Below are 19,352 nucleotides of genomic sequence, written 5' to 3' on the forward strand. Positions count from 1 at the left end.
TTCCAGTGTAAGGGACCCTCACCAGCATTACTTGATTCGAGACTGGGAAAAAATACAAAGAAAAGCAGCTTTATTTGTTCTGAGTGATTTCTGACAACAGAGTAGCGTTACGAAAAAGTTGCAAAGTTTGGGCTCGGAAGATGTGGGTGAAAGGAGACAAGCTTGCTCGAATAAGTGGTATGTGATGTAGATGTTGATTCCCACAGGGAACCTAAAATATTTGTCCTGAATGAGTAAATTTATAATACCAATATAATGGTCTGTTATTGGACATTATAAGTTTTCTAGCTAACTCATTCTTGGTTGCCTGCGTTTCGCCCTCGTGTGCTAAGTTAGGCTCATCAGTTGGGACTTAGCACACCACCCAAGACGCAAGGCTAGTGCATACCGTGGAGGCCTCTGCATAGGCTATTTGAAGCCACCAGCAGTGCCAATGCACTATGAGAGCTATGTCTCATTTCCAAAAATAGATGCCTGCCTGGCCATCAAATGATGTAGATGTTGATTCCCACAGGGAACCAAAAATATTTGTCCTGAATGAGTAAATTTATAATACCAATATAATGGTCCGTTATTAGACATTATAAATTTTCCAGCTAACTCATTCTTGGTTGACTGCGTTTCGCCCTCGTGTGCTAAGTTAGGCTCGTCAGTTGGGACTTAGCACACCACCCAAGACGCAAGGCTAGTGCATACCGTGGAGGCCTCTGCATAGGCTATTCGAAGCCACCAGCAGTGCCAATACCCTATGAGAGCTATGTCTCATTTCCAAAAAATAGATGCCTGCCTGGCCATCAAATGATGTAGATGTTGATTCCCACAGGGAACCTAAAATATTTGTCCTGAATGAGTAAATTTATAATACCAATATAATGGTCCGTTATTGGACATTATAAATTTTCCAGCTAACTCATTCTTGGTTGCCTGCGTTTCGCCCTGGTGTGCTAAGTTAGGCTCGTCAGTTGGGACTAGCACACCACCCAAGACGCAAGGCTAGTGCATACCGTGGAGGCCACTGCATAGGCTATTTGAAGCCACCAGCAGTGCCAATGCACTATGAGAGCTATGTCTCATTTCCAAAAATAGATGCCTGCCTGGCCATCAAATAATGTAGATGTTGATTCCCACAGGGAACCTAAAATATTTGTCCTGAATGAGTAAATTTATAATACTAATATAATGGTCCGTTATTGGACATTATAAATATATTTGCAACTAGTGCTGTGGCCTCATTTAGTTCTATACCTCTTACCTCTAAATCGTTACAAACTGAGTCTAACCATCATCCTCTTGGTCTCCCTCCCACCGAGCTCGATAGCTGCAGTCGCTTAAGTGCGGCCAGTGTCCAGTATTCGGGAGATAGTAGGTTCGAACCCCACTGTCGGCAGCCCTGAAGATGGTTTTCCGTGGTTTCCCATTTTCACACCAGGCAAATGCTGGGGCTGTACCTTAATTAAGGCCACGGACGCTTCCTTCCCAGTCCTAGCCCTTTCCTGTCCCATCGTCGCCATAAGACATATCTGTGTCGGTGCGACGTAAAGCCAATAGCAAAAAAAAAAAAAAAAAAAAGGTCTCCCTCTACTTCTCTTACCCTCCATAACAGAGTCCATTATTCTCCTAGGTAACCTATCCTCCTCCATTCGCCTCAACATGACCCCACCACTGACGCCGGTTTATGCATACAGTTTCATCCATCGAATTCATTCCTAACTTTTCCTTCATCTTCTCATTCTGAGTACCCTCCTGCCATTGTCCCCACCTGTTTGTACCAGCAATCATTTTCGCTACTTTCATGTCTGTTACTCCTAACGTATGAATAAGATATCCTGAGTCCACCCAGCTTTTGCTCCCGTAAAGCAAAGTTGGTCTGAAAACAGACCGATGTAAAGTTAGTTTCGTCCGAGAGCTGACTTCCTTCTTACCGAATACTGTTGATCGCAGCTATGAGCTCACTGCATTAGCTTTACTACACCTTGATTCAATCTCACTATGTTACTATCCTGGGGTAACACACAACCTAAATACTTGAAATTATCTACCTTGTGCCCGTTCGCATCTCGTAGACCATTTACAAAATGGCGGCGTAGGAAGGTATGGCCCATGCGATCTATTAAGGCAATGAACTTCTTATTAATACGGCATATAGGAGACCATGCACGTCACGGAACGGACTGATTTGGAAGACACTGCAGGACAGTAGAGGCTCAGTTGGATTGTTTTATAAAAAAATATAGCAGCGGACTAATTGTTAAAAAGAAATATACTCTAAAAATTTCAACGGCAGAAGAAAGACGCAAGTACAAGCTAAGCTTTACATCTGAAGATTATCCTAAACTTCTGAAGAAGATATTGACTATTTTAGATCGACGATCACATCTGACAAAATAATTCACCGGCGTACATTATAAAAGAGATGAGATATTATAAAAATAAGTAAATCACGGTGAGATACATCTGACTTGGATCCGGTGAGCAACCACTCTGCGATTGAAGAAAAAGGACTCACCATATTGGAGGACCGATAATTTTGTATGGGAAGAAAGTTACCCCTGTTGTTATAAACTTAATATATATACAGAGAACTTATCCCAACCGAAGAAAATTTCGTCGTTAAGAATAAGCAGTAGAACAATGGAATATATCATGACTGATTGCTCCGCAAAAGGAATTTTGTACGCTGTCTGCAGATTAGGAATGATGACTGCTTGCTAAATCTACATGATGGACTGAACTGGGGATAGGCACCGGTCAGCCAGAGGACGAGACGATGAGGATAGGCATCGGCCAGCCAGAGGACCAGACGATGAGGATGGGCACCGGCCAGCCAGAGGACCAGACGATGAGGATTGGACCGGCCAGCCAGAGGACCAGACGATGAGGATAAGCATCGGCCAGCCAGAGGACCAGACGACAAGGATTGGATCAGCCAGCCATATGACCAGCCGATGACCGGGAAGACTTTATCCAACCGGAGATCCAGATCCTAACAGAGGGCCTAACCACAACCAACGAATGGAGCGACAACCAGACCAAACGTAACATCTGACGAGCTAAGTCCATACATTTTTTTAGTGGAGTAGTTTCTTGCAGTCTACACCCTCACTCTAACTTCGGCATGTGCTGATTAATTGGTGATATTTATGAATTAATTAAGAACGTGTGTGAATCATAAAGTGAAGTGTGAGATATTTAAGGCTATAAGATAAGATGGCAGTGTAGAATTAGAATTCTATTATATCATATACAGGCTACCGCACTTGCATACATACAGTAGAAACTAGCATGAGTAAATGAAGGAAGTGTTACTTGTGAAGATCTAATAGCAATGAGTCTATACAACTGGTGAAACTTCGATTAATCTCGTATTACTTGTACAATGATTACGTCACGAATTTACCTGCGCGACACAGATGAATATAGTTAAGTTATGTATTCCTTTCTTTATAGAAAGAGGGCATTGAACTCCAACTGCTGTTAAATGATAAGAGGTTATTAAAATGCGTTTATAATAAGGCAATTCTAAAATGTTTGGCATATAGCTTTAAGTGTAATCGGCTATATGCGTACGGCAATTAGTATGCCGGTGGTATGATAATGTATATCGGAATGGTGTTAAAATATGGTTATTTCTCGGAGTATATTAAGGAATATTTTGAAATGAAGATGTTTGTTTATGTTCTGCGGTATGAGAAAGAATTGCTATTCGCCGAGGAAACGTTGTGTTAGATTAACATGAGGTGAGTTTCTGTGTCATATGGAAAGAATATGTCAAAAGAGTGAACATCGCGCAGATGACCATTTTAAGGTAAGATTGACATGTATTATGGTAGAATTGTGAATCGTGACAGTTTTTATCTGACATTGGTAAATGGTATGTATCGCGCGATGATGACACTCATCGGTAGCCGTCACGCGAAGTACACAGCTGTAGAGGGTTCCCATTGAACTGAGAAGATAAGTCCGCCTAACAACTGTAGGACAAATTAATTACAGTTCCAACCACGCATAAAGCAATAAAAATACGAAGTTTTAGTACTTAATAAATAATAGAAGACGGCTCAATTTTCAACAATTATATTATATATAATGAATTTTATCCAACACAAGCAGCTAATATACAAATGAAATGAACATTTTATCATCAAATAGACTGCATGCAATTTTAATTCCTCAATTTTAAGTGCGCATTCTAATTAGACAGTACGAGAGCATAGAATTACAGACATTAAGGAATGTGAAGACAACTCATCAACCAGATCAGAAAAATTTTATATTCATGACTTACAAGAATTCTCTTGTTACATATTAGGGATATTTAATATAGCATAATAGATGTTTAAGATTTAACCAATAAATATTCTGTTGCATGTAAATATGTATATGTATGAGTTAAGTATGACAATATTTTGTTTAATATTTAGATCGCCAAGTTTTTTTCACATTTTCTAAATCAGCTGATGATGGTGACATAATAGAGCACCGAAACATGTACTGTAATGAATAATGTTGTAAATATCATCCAACAACATTGTATTAGTATTGAAAAGGTGGAACCTGATAGACTTTAATTAATTGTGATCTCAGTTCAATACGGACAAATAAGATGAAGTTCCTTACGTTTAATACAAACATAAGCATACTTAGCTACACAGACATTCATTATAGAGGGTTCTTTCGTTTAGTCAGCCACGAACCTACTTCGCTGGCATAGCAGGGGGAGAGGTGATACTCCCACGTGGCGGATAGGGGGGTCCTAACTGGCTTGCCGGCAGACTTGAAGGAAATAACATACCTCTCGCGGACCAAACAAACTACCCCCTGCGGGTGGGAGACGCACATGTAGAACACACCCACGGTATCCCCTGCCTGTCGTAAGAGGCGACTAAAAGGGGCGACCAAGGGATGATTGAATTAGAACCAAGAAACAAGTTTTGATTCGTACCATCATGCGGGGAACACCATGGGTTGCCTGTACTTGCGAGTAGTTCCACTAAATTAGGTACGAAGTAGGTTTGTGATTCGTAGCAGTAACGAGGCTGGCCTGGGGTTTCCAGTACCCGTGCGTCGTACCCATGTGAGCAACACCACGAGTCTGGGTGTAGCCTGTGTGTTGTACTGCTATATGAGGAACACCGTCGGTCTGCGTTGCCTGTGTTTGGTGCCCACTATGTGAGGAACACACAGGAATACCGGCGCCTGTGATTAGTACACTTAGGTGAGGAGCCTCATCGGTTTGCGTTGGCTGTGAGTGGCGCCATTGTGTGAGAAACACCATAGGTCTGCGTTCCCTGTACAAAGTACAATACTTGTGAGTAGTACCATCTTGTGTGGAACACCGTGAGTCTTCGCTACTTTTGATTAGTACCCCAACATGACAAATACCATGGTTCTACTGACATATAGGCCTACCGTTCTGTGGGGCCTTAGACATGGATTTTGCACCCCTTTAGACATCAAGCATCATTGTGCTTTATAAGTGGTCCCTTGGTCAGTAATACTATTATTTACAAATTTTTTTTTTTAGTCTGATCCACTGTTTTTGTTTGTTTGTTTTTGGGTTCATGTCCATCCATTCATTCTTCAAGACATTTTTTATTTTATTTTGGTCACTGGATGAATTTGTACGTTTTGTTATTTCATTTCGTATCATTAGCGGCCGCTGACCTCGATGTTAGGCCCCTTTAAACAACAATCATCATCATCATCGTGTAGTCAGCAGGCTTCTGTGAATGAACTACTCTGAGTGACGTGATAGCCAGGAGACTTTGTCCCTAGCTTCTTACCAAATATGATTTAAATCCCAGCCAAAGCACACAAGATTTTTAAAATGAAAATCCACATCCTTATGATTTGAATCTCATGTAAAACTGGAGATTCTTCTACTCTGATCATATCATGTAAAACTACAAACTTGCTTGCTTTCTGGAGTGGACTACTATAAATGCGAAGAAATTTTTTACAGTTTTACATCCACAAGGAAATAGGGGAATAAAAAGTAGAACGAAGCAAATTACTGTAACTTATTTCCCATACATCCCTTAGCCAAGTCCATGTTATTGCCTAATCATTCTGTAAACTTGCTACCACATGTAGGAAGAAGGGGCATACTTGTGTCCTGAATTAAGTATTGCATTAATATTTTAAATGACCTTCAATAGCTGTTACTGGTACTTTGTTTCTACTCGATCACTTGTTAAATCAATCAATACTTATCTGCATTTAGGGCAGTTGCCCAGGTGGCAGATTCCCTGTCTGTTGTTTTCTCAGCCTTTTCATGGAGGTTATATTTTTCAGCTCCTGCTTGATCTTATGTAGTTATCCCCTGTCCTTCTGTCCTTGCTCTTTAAAGAGTTGAGGGTAAAGTTCTAGCGTGCACCTGCCAGCATAAATTACATTATTTCAAAAAATGTAAGTCCTATAGCTGTTGCTTCGCATTACTTGTAGGAGAGTGGGATTTTTTCATTACCATGCCTATGGATCCACCAGCTCACCCCTTAAAATAGTTTTACTTTCATAACCAAATATTAAACTAGCCACACTTTCCATCCGGTCATGTCAACAGCCACTGCCAATAACTGAAATTTATAAAATATGGTGTCACTCCCAGAATTCAACACAGATACATAGTATTACCAACTGTGGTTCATTAAACATTCCTAAGTGAGGAATATAAACAAAGGGCCTTTGAAAATATACCTTCATGCTGAGGATTGTTAAGTGGTTGAAATGCCTTGCGCTGTATCCCCTTGAACTGGAAGAACATATCAATGCAGAAGATTCTAGTGCCTTCGTACTATATAATAGGCTCTTTACTATACACCCCTGATGATTTAAGCCAACTGTGTGTCGTTACGAGTCAGTTCTGCCCAGACCAATATAGTTTCACTAGAAGACATCTCAACAACAGTTATTATCATTACTGATAGTCATGTAAGCAACTAAGTAAGCTGCTAGCAATAAGAGATTCAAGCTGTAGGAGTCTGCAGCAGGCTGCTAGCCACACACCTGGGTGCATATGAGCAAGTTCTGCTGCTATTACTTTCTTTCTATTCTGACGTTGTTAGATCTTTAAGGAAGGTTAATCTTTCAGCTCTTGCTTGATTTTCGTAGTTGTTAACTACATCTATGTCCTTGTACTTTAAGGAATTTGTGCTTTTTTTTTGTTGTTGTATCATTCCTTTTAATGGATGATGTCTAAATTCTTTTTTAATATAAGTATCAAAATGCTTTAGTAAAGTCATTTTATGCTTAATTGCTGAAACCTATCTCAATACACATTATGTGTCTGCTTCAGGTACACTGGTCCATTACTAGATGAAGGCTGCTTGGAGAAGGCTGTGGAGGGAGGACCAAAGTCAGTAGAATTCACAGGGCTTGTGGAATGGATATCAAAAGAACTGAAATCTCTCTGTCAGCTGGAAGAGCATGTCAATGCAATTAGCACTGCAGAAGATTCCAGTGCCTTCTTACTTGAACTAAGTAGTTTTCTCAAAGAATTGGGTAAATAGAAATTTCTGGTTTTTAAAATAATTTTTATTTATTTTATTCAGCAGAGTTCATTTATATGCCTGCATGAGCAACATGGCGTACTGTTGATTTTATATCAACTAGTTCCTGTACTGTACCTCAGATGCCCAAAATCTCACGTGTGTAAACCGAGGCGCAGAGGTTCCGTGCACTGTGCATCGGTCCGACTTGGCTGGGCTCGGACCAGCATTTTGTCTCGTGGTGATTCGGCTAAGCTCAGCTCAATTCGGCTCGGATGTGGAGTAATGCAGAGCAAGTGAGGAAGGGGGAGACAGCTGGAGTGTGGGTAAAGAGAGAGAAGTGCTGTTGCTCAAAATAGAGGAGTGGGGGTTTGCACTCTGGTGAACCTAGCAAAGTCTTCTTTTGCACCCTGTGCTACGCAAAGCACTGGTGCATGCAATCTGAGAGGCCCTGCTGGTACAGTATACTTTACATGTTTCTAAATGCTAGACTGTTGGATATAGTGCCTAGACATCTTCGACTACTTTTTGTTTCTCATTAATTTTGATTGTCAATTTTTGGTTTGAGAGTTAGGAAATTTGATAGTTAATATTTGTTACGAACCTGCATGTGTCTGGAAATTGCGGAAGTGTAAAGTGTTGAATGTGAGGAAAGAAACAGTAATCAGAATGTTGAACCAATAGTTGAAGTTGAGTATGTAAATGAAAGAATTATAATAATGCACATACATGTAAACAAGGAACTACTGAAGATAATACAGGTGTATGCTCCACAGACAGGATGTAGTATGGAAGAAAAAGAGTTCCTCAATGAACTGGAAACACATATTGTTGGAGATGGGATCATGATAATGGGAGATCTGAATGCTCATGTGAGAACTGGTAGAATGGGATATGAGAATGTTCTGGGCTCACATGGATATGGCGATAGAAATGAAGATGGAGAGAAACTGTTGGCCTTTCGTATCAGAAATAACCTGATAATAAAGAACACATGGTTTATGAAGAGGAATAGCCGTAAGATCAGCCGATATAGTCGGGATGGACAGTATGGAACTGGAACGCTTATCAATTTTATAAAAACAGACCAAGAATGGGGAAGATACGTCATGAATACGAAGATAATCCCTAGTGAAAGTATGGAAGGTGATCACATATTATTGATTGTGGAATTAAAACAAGAAAAATTCCCTAAAATTGTATTGAAGAAGAAACCAAAGATCAGGATTTGGGAATTGGAGGAGGAGTATAAAAGAATAGCATTCCAAGATTGTATAAAAAGGAAGTTGCCTAACACAGAAATACAAAGTGGAGAAGAAGAGTGGGACAATTTAAGACAGACATTTGTGGAAGGAGCAGTTAAGGTATGCGGGAAAACAAAAGTAAAGGTTAAGGGAAAGGAGACGTGGTGGTGGACTGACAAAATAAAAACAGAAATAAAAGGTGAAGAAAGAAATTGATAAGGAAAAGCAAGAAACGTATCAGAGGGATGAGAATAAGATAAAAAGGTTGCATGTGGAATACAAAAGATTGAAACTACAAATAAAGAGGAGTATCAAGGAAGAAAAGGAGAAATGTTGGGGAGAGTTTACCAACAAAATTGAGCAAGATAGTCGAGGAAATCATAAACTATTATACAGAGTAATAAAATCGAAAACAATAAATCTAGAGAAATCAAGGCATAAGAGAGGGAAGATAGATCCATAGCACATGACGAAAAGGGTCTTCAGAAGGTGATGGCAAAGTATTTTGAAAAACTTTATAATGAGGATGACTGCTCGGAGGAAGAAGGAGATAAGAAAATGGAAGTAATAGATGGAGAAAAAGAAGAGAACCCGATAACGTGGTTGGAACTTGGAAGGGCGGTGAAAGCAATAACCAAAGGTAAAGCAAGTGGAAAAAACTAATTCAATGCTGATATGATTAAGGCAGCAGGAAGCATTGGACTACAGTGGCTATACAGAGCCCTCAATACCATATGGAAGGATGAAAGGATACCTGAAGATTGGCAACAAGGAAGCATTGTACCACTGTTCAAAAAAGGAAATAGGAAGAAATGTGAAAAATTATAGAGGTATGACTCAATTATCACATGGGCTAAAAATAATGGAGAAAGTCATAGACAAAAGACTGAGGGATATAATAGAAACACAGTTAGAGGAAGACTAATATGGCTTTAGACCGAATAGATCAACAATAGACTTGATATTTAGTGCGAATGATAATGGAAAAACATCTGGAAAGGAACAAGGAAATCATTTTCGTATTTTTGGATTTGGAAGAAGCTTATGATAGTTAAGAGAAAACATGTAAGGGAATGCCTACTGCAAAAGAGTGTGCCAAAATCATTAACAAAATAAAAAATTTGTATCATGAGAGTAAAAGCAGCATACAATGGTGACTGAAACATTTTATACAAAAAAGTCTCAAGCAAGGAAGTGCATTGTCGCCATTATTGTTTATTATATTGATAAATGGCGCAGCTGTGAGCTCACATCTGGGAGATAGTGGGTTCGAACCCCACTGTCGGCAGCCCTGAAGATGTTTTTCCGTGGTTTCCCTTTTTCACACCAGGCAAATGCTGGGGCTGTACCTTAATTAAGGCCACGTCCGCTTCCTTCCAACTCCTAGGCCTTTCCTATCCCATCGTCGCCATCTATCTGTGTCGGTGCAACGTAAAGCCAATAGCAAAAAAAAAAAAAATTGATTGATGGGTGAAATCATAAAATGTGTAAAACAGACTATCATTAGTGATGAAGTGTCCGACTCGTTGGCTGAACGGTCAGCGTACTGGCCTTCGGTTCAGAGGGTCCCGGGTTCGATTCCCGGCCGGGTCGGGGATTTTAACCTTCATTGGTTAATTCCAGTGGCTCGGGGGCTGGGTGTTAGTGCTGTCCCCAACATCCCTGCAACTCACACACCACACATAACACTATCCTCCACCACAATAACACGCAGTTACCTACACATGGCAGATGCCGCCCACCCTCATCGGAGGGTCTGCCTTACAAGGGCTGCACCCGGCTAGAAATAGCCACACGGAATTATTATTATTATTATTATTATTATTATTATTATTATTATTATTATTATTATTATTATTATTATTAGTGATGAAGTGAATGCTTTGGTATTTGCAAATGATGTGGTGATTTGGGGAAAAGGAGAAAATGAAGTACAAAGAAGACAGGACATTTGGATTGAATTGGTAAAAAGGAAACTGTAGTCATGCAGTCATGTAGTCAAGCCAAGTGAACATAGACGGAGAACGGTTAGAGAATGTAGAACAGTTTACATATCTGGGTAGCATTATTAATGGAAGTAATGAAATCGATCCTGAAATTAATAACAGACTAAGTAAAGGTACAGCATTTTATCATCAAGTCAGAGAGCTTGTATGGGATGGCAAAGTACCCAAGAGAACGAAATTAACATTATATAAACAGTATTTCATACCAGTTGTAACATACGGACTAGAAATGTTAGTAACTAATAAGAGACAAGATAGTAAGCTCCAAGCAGTAGAAATGAAATTTTTAAGAACATTGGTTAAAAGGACAAGATGAGATAGAATTCAAAATATTAAAATCAGAGAAAAGCTAAATATAGAACCGTTAGTACAGAAGATACAGAATGCAAGACTGAGATGGTTCGGACATGTAAAAAGAATGGGAAAGGAACGGGTAGCAAGAAGGGAATTGAAAAGAGAAGTTAAGGGAAAGAGTCCAGTTGGAAGACTGAGAAGAAGGTGGATGGATCAGATTTGGAAGGACATTAGAGAAGCTGGATTGGATGTGGCAGATGTAATGGAGCAGGAAAAGTGGAAGGACAAAGGATTGGAGGAGGCTTGTTAACCACATCCGGAGGACTGGAGTGGGACATTGATGATGATGATGTGTGAGAAATAGGAATGTTACGGGTTTTGTATTTCAAGAATTACTATGTTCAGGTCAGATGTAGGAATAGAGTTCCTGTCTAAATTTACAACGCCATCACATGGTTTCAGTGGATTTTCTGTGTGACATAGTTACTCACCAATACTTTGATCTGTTTGTATTCATTATCCAAAATGTTTTAAGAATACTAGAAACAATTATGTCGTAGGGTAGCGCTTCATTAGTGGCAATACATATTTAGGAAGGAGGAAATCCTGCAAAAATTATGTGAAATGGTACCTTAAGTAGCAGAGAAGAGAGCTCCTTCCTTTATGCTTTGCAAAGATGATGATGTAATGGGCTGAAGAAATCAAGTGTTAACTAAGGGAGGTCAGATAGAGATAAAAGATAGGAAGCTGGCACAAGTTTATGGAAACTATACTTGGCTCATTTAGGAGCTCCTTGATCCCCTTTCTATTATATAGGTAGAAGATGTCCTCATTAGCCTGACATATGGTTATCCATTTTGTATGCAGTGTTTCTTTTTTTTTAAATTCTCTCTTCTTAGCTTCTTGGTTTCAGTGTATATATATATAAAAAAATAAATATACGTACACTTGGTTGTTCCCTTTCCATTACTTTGGTTTTAGCATGAGTTCCTTTATGACTCTTTTGCAGGCTGTGTCTATAGTTGTCTGACTACAGGCCATATGAGTGAGCGTTTAGATTCACGTAAGAAACGTTTGTTGCTTCTTGACTTCTTGCTGACCGAGCTTGAGGCAGCTCGAATGGTGAGCATCAACAAACCAGACACAAGCAAGTCGATGCAGGTGCACTTGGTGAGTATTAATGTTATTTTGTGACTTCTTGTTTTCTATGCTCGTAAAAAATATGTACAGTAATGCTACCAAAGAAAATGTGTACACAATATTTACAATATTCTGCCTGTTCAGTGAACAGTTGCCTAGTTACTCTAGTTGCCGTAGATGACAAAGGTCACGGATTTAATTTCTTCCCAGTAGCTAGTTTGAGAAGTCAGTTCAGCTGTCCTATACTGTATGACAAACGGGGAGATGCTGATTCTTGTACATGTGTAAATTCTCTAGCAAACGTTAGTGTAAAGCCTATTCCGAATCCTCTACTTCAAAATATTAAAACCATTGTAACTGTCAAGATTGTAGCCTGTTGTAAGTTAAAAATCATATGTGTCATATTTGACAGTGATTATGTCTTTGTGATTATGAAAAGCAACTTTATTCCATACTATGATGTTACTACAGTTTTTTCGTCTTAAAAATTTTCTCCAGAGATTCATCTCGCATCATTTCCAACCCCGTAGAGAAACAGGACAAGGGTTGGGCGTACAGTATTACTGGCGTATAAAAATAGTTTATCTGCACATGTACAACAGCACAGAGGGAGGGCACTCCTCCCACTCCATGCCAGCTGCCCATTTTATGATACCGTGCTCGCTGTTTGGTTAGTGCAAGCCACGTGCAGATTGCAGTTGTTTGTTGTAATGTAATAATGTAATATTGTACAAATCGATGTATGATGAGTTTGGCCTGAGTCAAGCATGGGAAGCAGTGTACGTTTACCAATATTTTAAGACGGTATGCACAAAATAGCAAACACCAGTGTGTTGCAAATGACGAGTGAGGCTACTGGTGTGCCATTGAGTTCTGTAAGCACAAACTTGAAAGAAGACAAGGATATTCTTGTGAGGAACAAACTCCTGTTTTCTACTCTAAAGGGGAAAAACACAATGAGAGAGAAGAGAATTGAAGTTGACAGTCCAGCAGATTGTACAATTTGACAGAAAATTTACTGCTCATATGTTGTGGAAAAAAGGACATTCCCACCATTGGTAAACTCCTTACTTCCAGTAAAGATGATGGTTTGATCGATTGCAGAAGGAAATTATTGTGGTAAAGGATTAAAAACACTGGGTTTCCGTTGGAAGAAATGTCATTCTAAGAGAAAGCTGCTTATTGAACATTTATACATAATCACACCGAGCTCGATAGGTGCATCATAATTTATAAGTTTCATTTCCGTATTGATTATATTCACAAATATGAAGTTTTGAAGCTTCCACCTAATCAATACATATATGTTATTGTTCTACAGTACAAGGTCGAAACCGGTACTGTAGAACAATAATATATAAAGATACAAGGTCGAAACTGGTACTGTAGAACAATAATATATAAATATATGTATTGATTAGGTGGAAGCTTCAAAACTTCATATTTGTCTCGATAGCTGCAGCCGCTTAAGTGCGGCCAGTATCCAGTAATCGAGAGATAGTGGGTTTGAACCCCACTGTCGGCAGCCCTGAAGATGGTTTTCCGGATTCCCCATTTTCACACTAAGCAAATGCTGGGGCTGTACCTTAATTAAAGCCACGGCCGCTTCCTTCCCGTTCCTATGCCTTTCCTATCCCATCGTCACCATAAGACATATCTGTGTCCGTGCGACGTAAAGCAAATAGCAAAAAACATAATCATATTGAGGACAAGGTACCTACAACAAATAAGACAGTTCAGGCATGAAGGTTGCTACGTTGTTTATGTTTAGGACACGTACATTCAGCACTTGCGTATTATACCAAAGTGTTGACTATCAGAAGAAATAGGGTCTATGGCAAATATTGGGGCAGGCCAAATTGTTCATGGAGGTGGGGAGGTAGATTTTGTGGATGGGGCCTTGTTGGCTCAGTCTGGTCAGCCTCTTGTTGGTAGATGTACTAGCACGTAAAGAACTACTGAAGGACAAAATTCCAGCACCTCGGCATCCCTGAAAACTGGCTAAATACGTAGTGAGATGTAAAACACCATTAACATTGTTATCATTCAATGTAGCAAAGAGTGAGGTTCATTTAAATTAGTTCAAAGCTCTCGTCATAAAAAAATAATTTTAGTCTACAGTATATTATTCACAGCTATGACCACATTCCTCTGCGCATACCACGTTACCATCCCGATCTCACTCCAATAGGGAACATGCATGATCCGGGGTTTTAATTAAAAATATGCTAATCTGATTCAAAATTTCATGCAGAATTCAAAAATGTGATCAGAATGTACAAATAATAACTCCAAACGTGATAAAAATCTACGAAAATGTCACGTCACGCAAGCACGCGATCTCATTGGTCTGACGTCATCGTACAGGTTGACTGAATTAGCAGACGAAGTAACACATAGTGTGCTGTGAGAAGCAGGATACACTTCGCGTATTTCTACTTTACGTTAGTGTCTAGTATGGTTAAATTCGAGGTCTATACATTGGATAATAATCTGAGTGGTATATTTTAGACTTAAAATGAATCCTGCGCAGACAGTGAGGCAGAAAACTTATAAATGGTGTAGAGTTCCGATGTGCAATAGCACATCGCATATCATACCAAACAAATTGTTTATAAATGTTTCAAAGACGCTAAAACTAGGGAGAAATGGATTTTGGCGAGCCGGAGAAATGCTGGTGATATATCGGAAAAGTCTACAGTTTATTTTTTTGAAGATTTTAACGTAAGATGAATTTGTTTGAATTTTCAAATCACTTTTCCATGTCAGCTGTTCTAGTGGTAAAACTTTAAATTTTAATGTATGATGCTTTATTTAAATGCTTCAATTACATCTTGGAATATGAAAGTAAAAAACAGTGCATTAAATAATGCTGATTATTAAAGTATTCTCCTAATCTAACCTATGTTTTGGGTGATCCATGTCAAGATAATAAATCAAAGGGGTTATGAACCATTTTGACAGCTCTAATTCTACCAATATATCTTGGCATGGGACAGTTATGTATGTCTTTATTGAAGAGGTTAATTGGTAAAGAAATTTAAGCTATATCTAAATACTCTATAATGTAACAAAGAATAGGCCTGTACATCATGAAAGGAAACAACGTGAATTTAACAAATGTATAACTCTACACAAAACCAATGCTTGTCTGTTGGGGTCTTATAAGTTAACAATGCTCAATTATAATAATTATCATAATATTAATGAAATAAATAACATAATTGCACACAGGTGAAAATAGTGATGTAGGTGTTTAAAATATTATCCAACTTAGCCTAAGTTTTAGGTTATACAAGCCAAGTCAATAAACCGAAGGGTAAAAATACCGCGCGAGTTGGCCGTGCGGTTAGGAGCGCGCAGCTGTGAGCTCGCATCCGGGAGATAGTGGGTTTTGAACCCCACTGCCGGCAGCCCTGAAGATGGTTTTCCGTGGTTTCCCATTTTCACACCAGGCAAGAGCTGAGGCTGTACCTAAGGCCACGGCCGCTTTGTTCCCATTCCTAGGCCTTTCCTGTCCCATCGTCGCCATAAGACCTATATGTGACGGTGTGACGTAAAGCAAACAGAAAAAAAAAGTAAAAGTCACAGCACCCAAAGACATTCCTGTATTGAGCAACTAAAATGTCACCGGGACACTTTTCTTTCCTGATATGCTCAGCTTGTTAAAAGCCAAATGTAATTAATGGTATTGGCTTCACGCCCCGCTAACTACTTCTACGATTTTCGGAGACGCCGATGTGCAGGAATTTAGTCCTGCAGGAGTTCTTTTACGTGCCAGTAAATCTACCGACACGAGGCTGACGTATTTAAGCACCTTCAACTACCACCGGACTGAACCAGGATCGAACCTGCCAAGTTGGGGTCAGAAGGCCAGCACAGTCTGAATCACTCAGCCCGACTTGTGAAAACTAGATGAAGTCATATTTATCTTTATCATGTTTAACTTTTTCCCTCCACAAAGATATTTAATTCTCTTTCATGGGCCCTGGAAGTGGGTAGGCCAGTTGTCCCAACCATAAATATATATTTTTTTGGGAATGATAGATTATAGCCCTATAGTACTATGATCTTTCTTTCCTTCTTTCTTTCTTTCTTTCTTTCTTTCTTTCTTTCTTTCTTTCTTAATCAGTGTATCCTTCAGGTTTAGTTTTCTCTCGGACTCAGCGAGGGATTTCACCTCTACCACTTCAAGGGCAGTGTCCTGGAACGTGAGACTTTGAGTATGGGATGAAACTGGTGAGGAGGGCCATTACCTCGCCCAGGCGGCCTCACCTGTTATGTTCAACAGGGGCGTTGTTGGAGGATGGGAGGATCGGAAGGGATAGACAAGGAAGAGGGAAGGAAACGGCCGTGGCCTTAGGTGCCTGGAGGAGAAGTAGGACAATATGAAAAACCACTTCGAGGATGGCTGAGGTGGGATTCGAAACCCTTCTACTCAGTTGACCTCCCGAGGCTGAGTAGACCCCGTTCCAGTCCTCGTACTATTTGTTTTCAACTTTCATGGCAGAGCCGGGAATTGAAACCGGGCCTCCGGGAGTGGCACACATTAACCACTACACCACAGAAGCGGACTAGTACTATAATGCTACCTATATGTTTATGTTAGTGCTGAAATCCGATTTCTTACCTTACTAATGCTGAAAGCCCGAAAATGTAATGTTCTTCTTTAATAGGGGAATCAGTCTAGAAGGAAATGTTGAAAGTGATGTGATATCTATCCCGGTTCGTTGTTATCCTAATACTATGAGTTACAGTACATTGCACGTATATAAAAGACGCCACTTACAAACTTGCTTGTTATCCGCGAATTTCTGCGGCCACAAAAGTCACATTTTTCAAGAATGATGACATCTACACATGGTAGATTGTCTGACTGTGCTGTTTCGAACCTTTCTTCTGTCATTTCGAAGTTATTCGCGATCGTGAATAATAAACAATCGGCTTTTAGCAACGGCTGATGCACCACGGCTGATAGAGCTCCATGCGGTACTGGATTGTGACGTCACAGCGCGCCGCTTACGTCAGAGGCCGTTTCACTCGCCTTGCGGAAAGGCACTATTAAATATTTTTTTAATGGTAGAAAACAAGGCAACATACCACAATGTAATACGTTTACGTACTATTTCATTGGTGTACTTTTCAAAAAAAATATTTTTGAAAATGATGCATGTTCCCAATTGAGTTGATTTGGGGAGACATTAAAGGTCAAGTTGCACAGTTGTTAAATGGTGGTGCTTTAAAAGGAAAGGACAATCTCTGTCAAACCTTTACAGGCATACACTGTTGATAGAGAGGATGGGAATATATGCAAGCTGAGTAGAAGGAACACTCAAATTACAACTGTATTATAGATGCTGAGATAGAATGATCATTAGAGTTAATGGAAGTGACGAAATACACATGACCAGGGCAGCAAAAGTGACAGCGGTAGCCATTGGGAAAGGCAGCTTGAGGGCGTGCGAGGAGCACCTGCAGCCAGCACTGGTGTCAGCCTTTTTTTTTCCTATCTGGTAAAGCTATAGCTATCATACGTTTCTTCAACAGATCAGTCGTGTAATGAAGGTGCTTCAGGTTGATTCTCATTTTACACAAACAAAGGTTCGCTTTTGATCTACGAATTTCAAGTTCCAGTGCTGGAATGACCTGGCCACAGACAGCAGTGAAGATTGCTCTACTGTGTTACATTCAGTGTGTAAATACCCCATTCCTATCTGTGTCTCCAAAACACAGCCCATTGCGGGACAGACAATAAGGTTCATGTATCAGGAGTGGTAACTTTTCTAGTACAAAATGTATAAGGCATGGAAAATCAGAATGTACTCTTCCCCATTTTTTGTTACAAAAGATTCTTCAGAAATATAAACACAAACATCAGTAGGTTGCAGGAAAATAAATAAAGAAATAACATCAGAAATATTTCTGCTATTGTTAGTTGTAGGATCAATTTGTACTTCATTCAAGATCAGAAACTTAATTTTCTTCAACTTTTGTCGTGCAGTTTTTATCGATATGACCCGTATTAACCAATATATTTGAGAATTAATTTTTCGATTTCCCCGTAACTACTGTTTCGTCCAGTATGAATAAAATTATTTGTAGCCTATATTGTTGTACTTTCTCCTATGACAAAGGTGGTAAGGAATGATAAAGATTCACCTTATTATAATAGAGAAATAAAGAGACTAAGAAGGAGGTGCAGATTGGAAAGAAATAGCATTAGAAATGGCTGTGGAAATAAGGAGAAATTGAAGGAACTTACTAGGAAATTGAATCTAGCAAAGAAGTCAGCTAAGGATAACATGATGGCAAGCATAATTGCTGGTCATACAAATTTTAGTGAAAAATGGAAGGGTATGTATAGGTACTTTAAGACAGAAACGGGTTTCAAGAAGGACATTCCAGGAATCGTTAATGAACAAGGGGAGTGTATATGTGAGGATCTTCAAAAGGCAGAAGTATTCAGTCAGCAGTATGTAAAGATTGTTGGTTGCAAGGGTAATGTCCAGATAGAGGGAGGTGACTAATGCTAAAGAAGTATTAAAATATACCTATGATAACAATGACATTTACAGTAAGATACAAAAGTTGAAAACTAGAAAAGCGGCTAGAATTGATGAGATTTCTGGGGATATACAGTAGTACCTCAATTATATGTTCCCGGAAACTGCATTTTCCCGTATTATTTGTTCAAATTACATGGTCCAGAAAGCATCCTAATTAAATCATGTTGTAAAAATCCCGCATTATCCGTTCCTTGAAGAAACTATTTCCCGGATCAACCTTTCAGAGATTTCAGTCCTATCAACGCTAAATCCTTGATCACGCGTTTTTCAAGAAACTGTATCTTACGAAAGGACAGCTACAGCATACTTAAGGATCTTGGTGTTGACGTCCCGCCATTGCAGTAATTTGAAGAAGTGCTGTACTGGAAAAGCGATTGGTAGTGAACTTGCATAAGGGATCATCTTAGCATTGCATTCGGGTGGTATTGTTTAGAGAATCCTCGGAAATCATAAAGCAAAAAGTGCCCACGACAATTGGAAGGGGACAGAGCGCATTTCGGCACCTCTATTTGAAGACGGAAATGAGTTTCGTCTGATGTTCTTACTTGCAAAAGTCTATATTATGTCCAGGATTAGATGTTTATTTTTTTTACTTTTTTCGAGTGTATCACCGAA

General features: G+C 39.5%; 1 protein-coding gene across 1 annotated transcript in view; it reads left to right on the top strand.

The window, feature by feature from the left end:
* Window positions 1–19,352, top strand: part of LOC136882733 (protein FAM98B) — a 131,765-nt gene that overhangs the window by 9,082 nt on the left and 103,331 nt on the right. The window contains exons 2-3 of the mRNA XM_067155149.2: window positions 7,295–7,500; window positions 12,041–12,201. Coding sequence (XP_067011250.1) covers window positions 7,295–7,500; window positions 12,041–12,201 — 367 coding nt within the window. The remainder of the gene's footprint in view (window positions 1–7,294; window positions 7,501–12,040; window positions 12,202–19,352) is intronic.

The sequence above is a fragment of the Anabrus simplex genome, chromosome 1 (assembly GCF_040414725.1).
Source record: "Anabrus simplex isolate iqAnaSimp1 chromosome 1, ASM4041472v1, whole genome shotgun sequence".
NCBI lineage: Eukaryota > Metazoa > Arthropoda > Insecta > Orthoptera > Tettigoniidae > Anabrus > Anabrus simplex.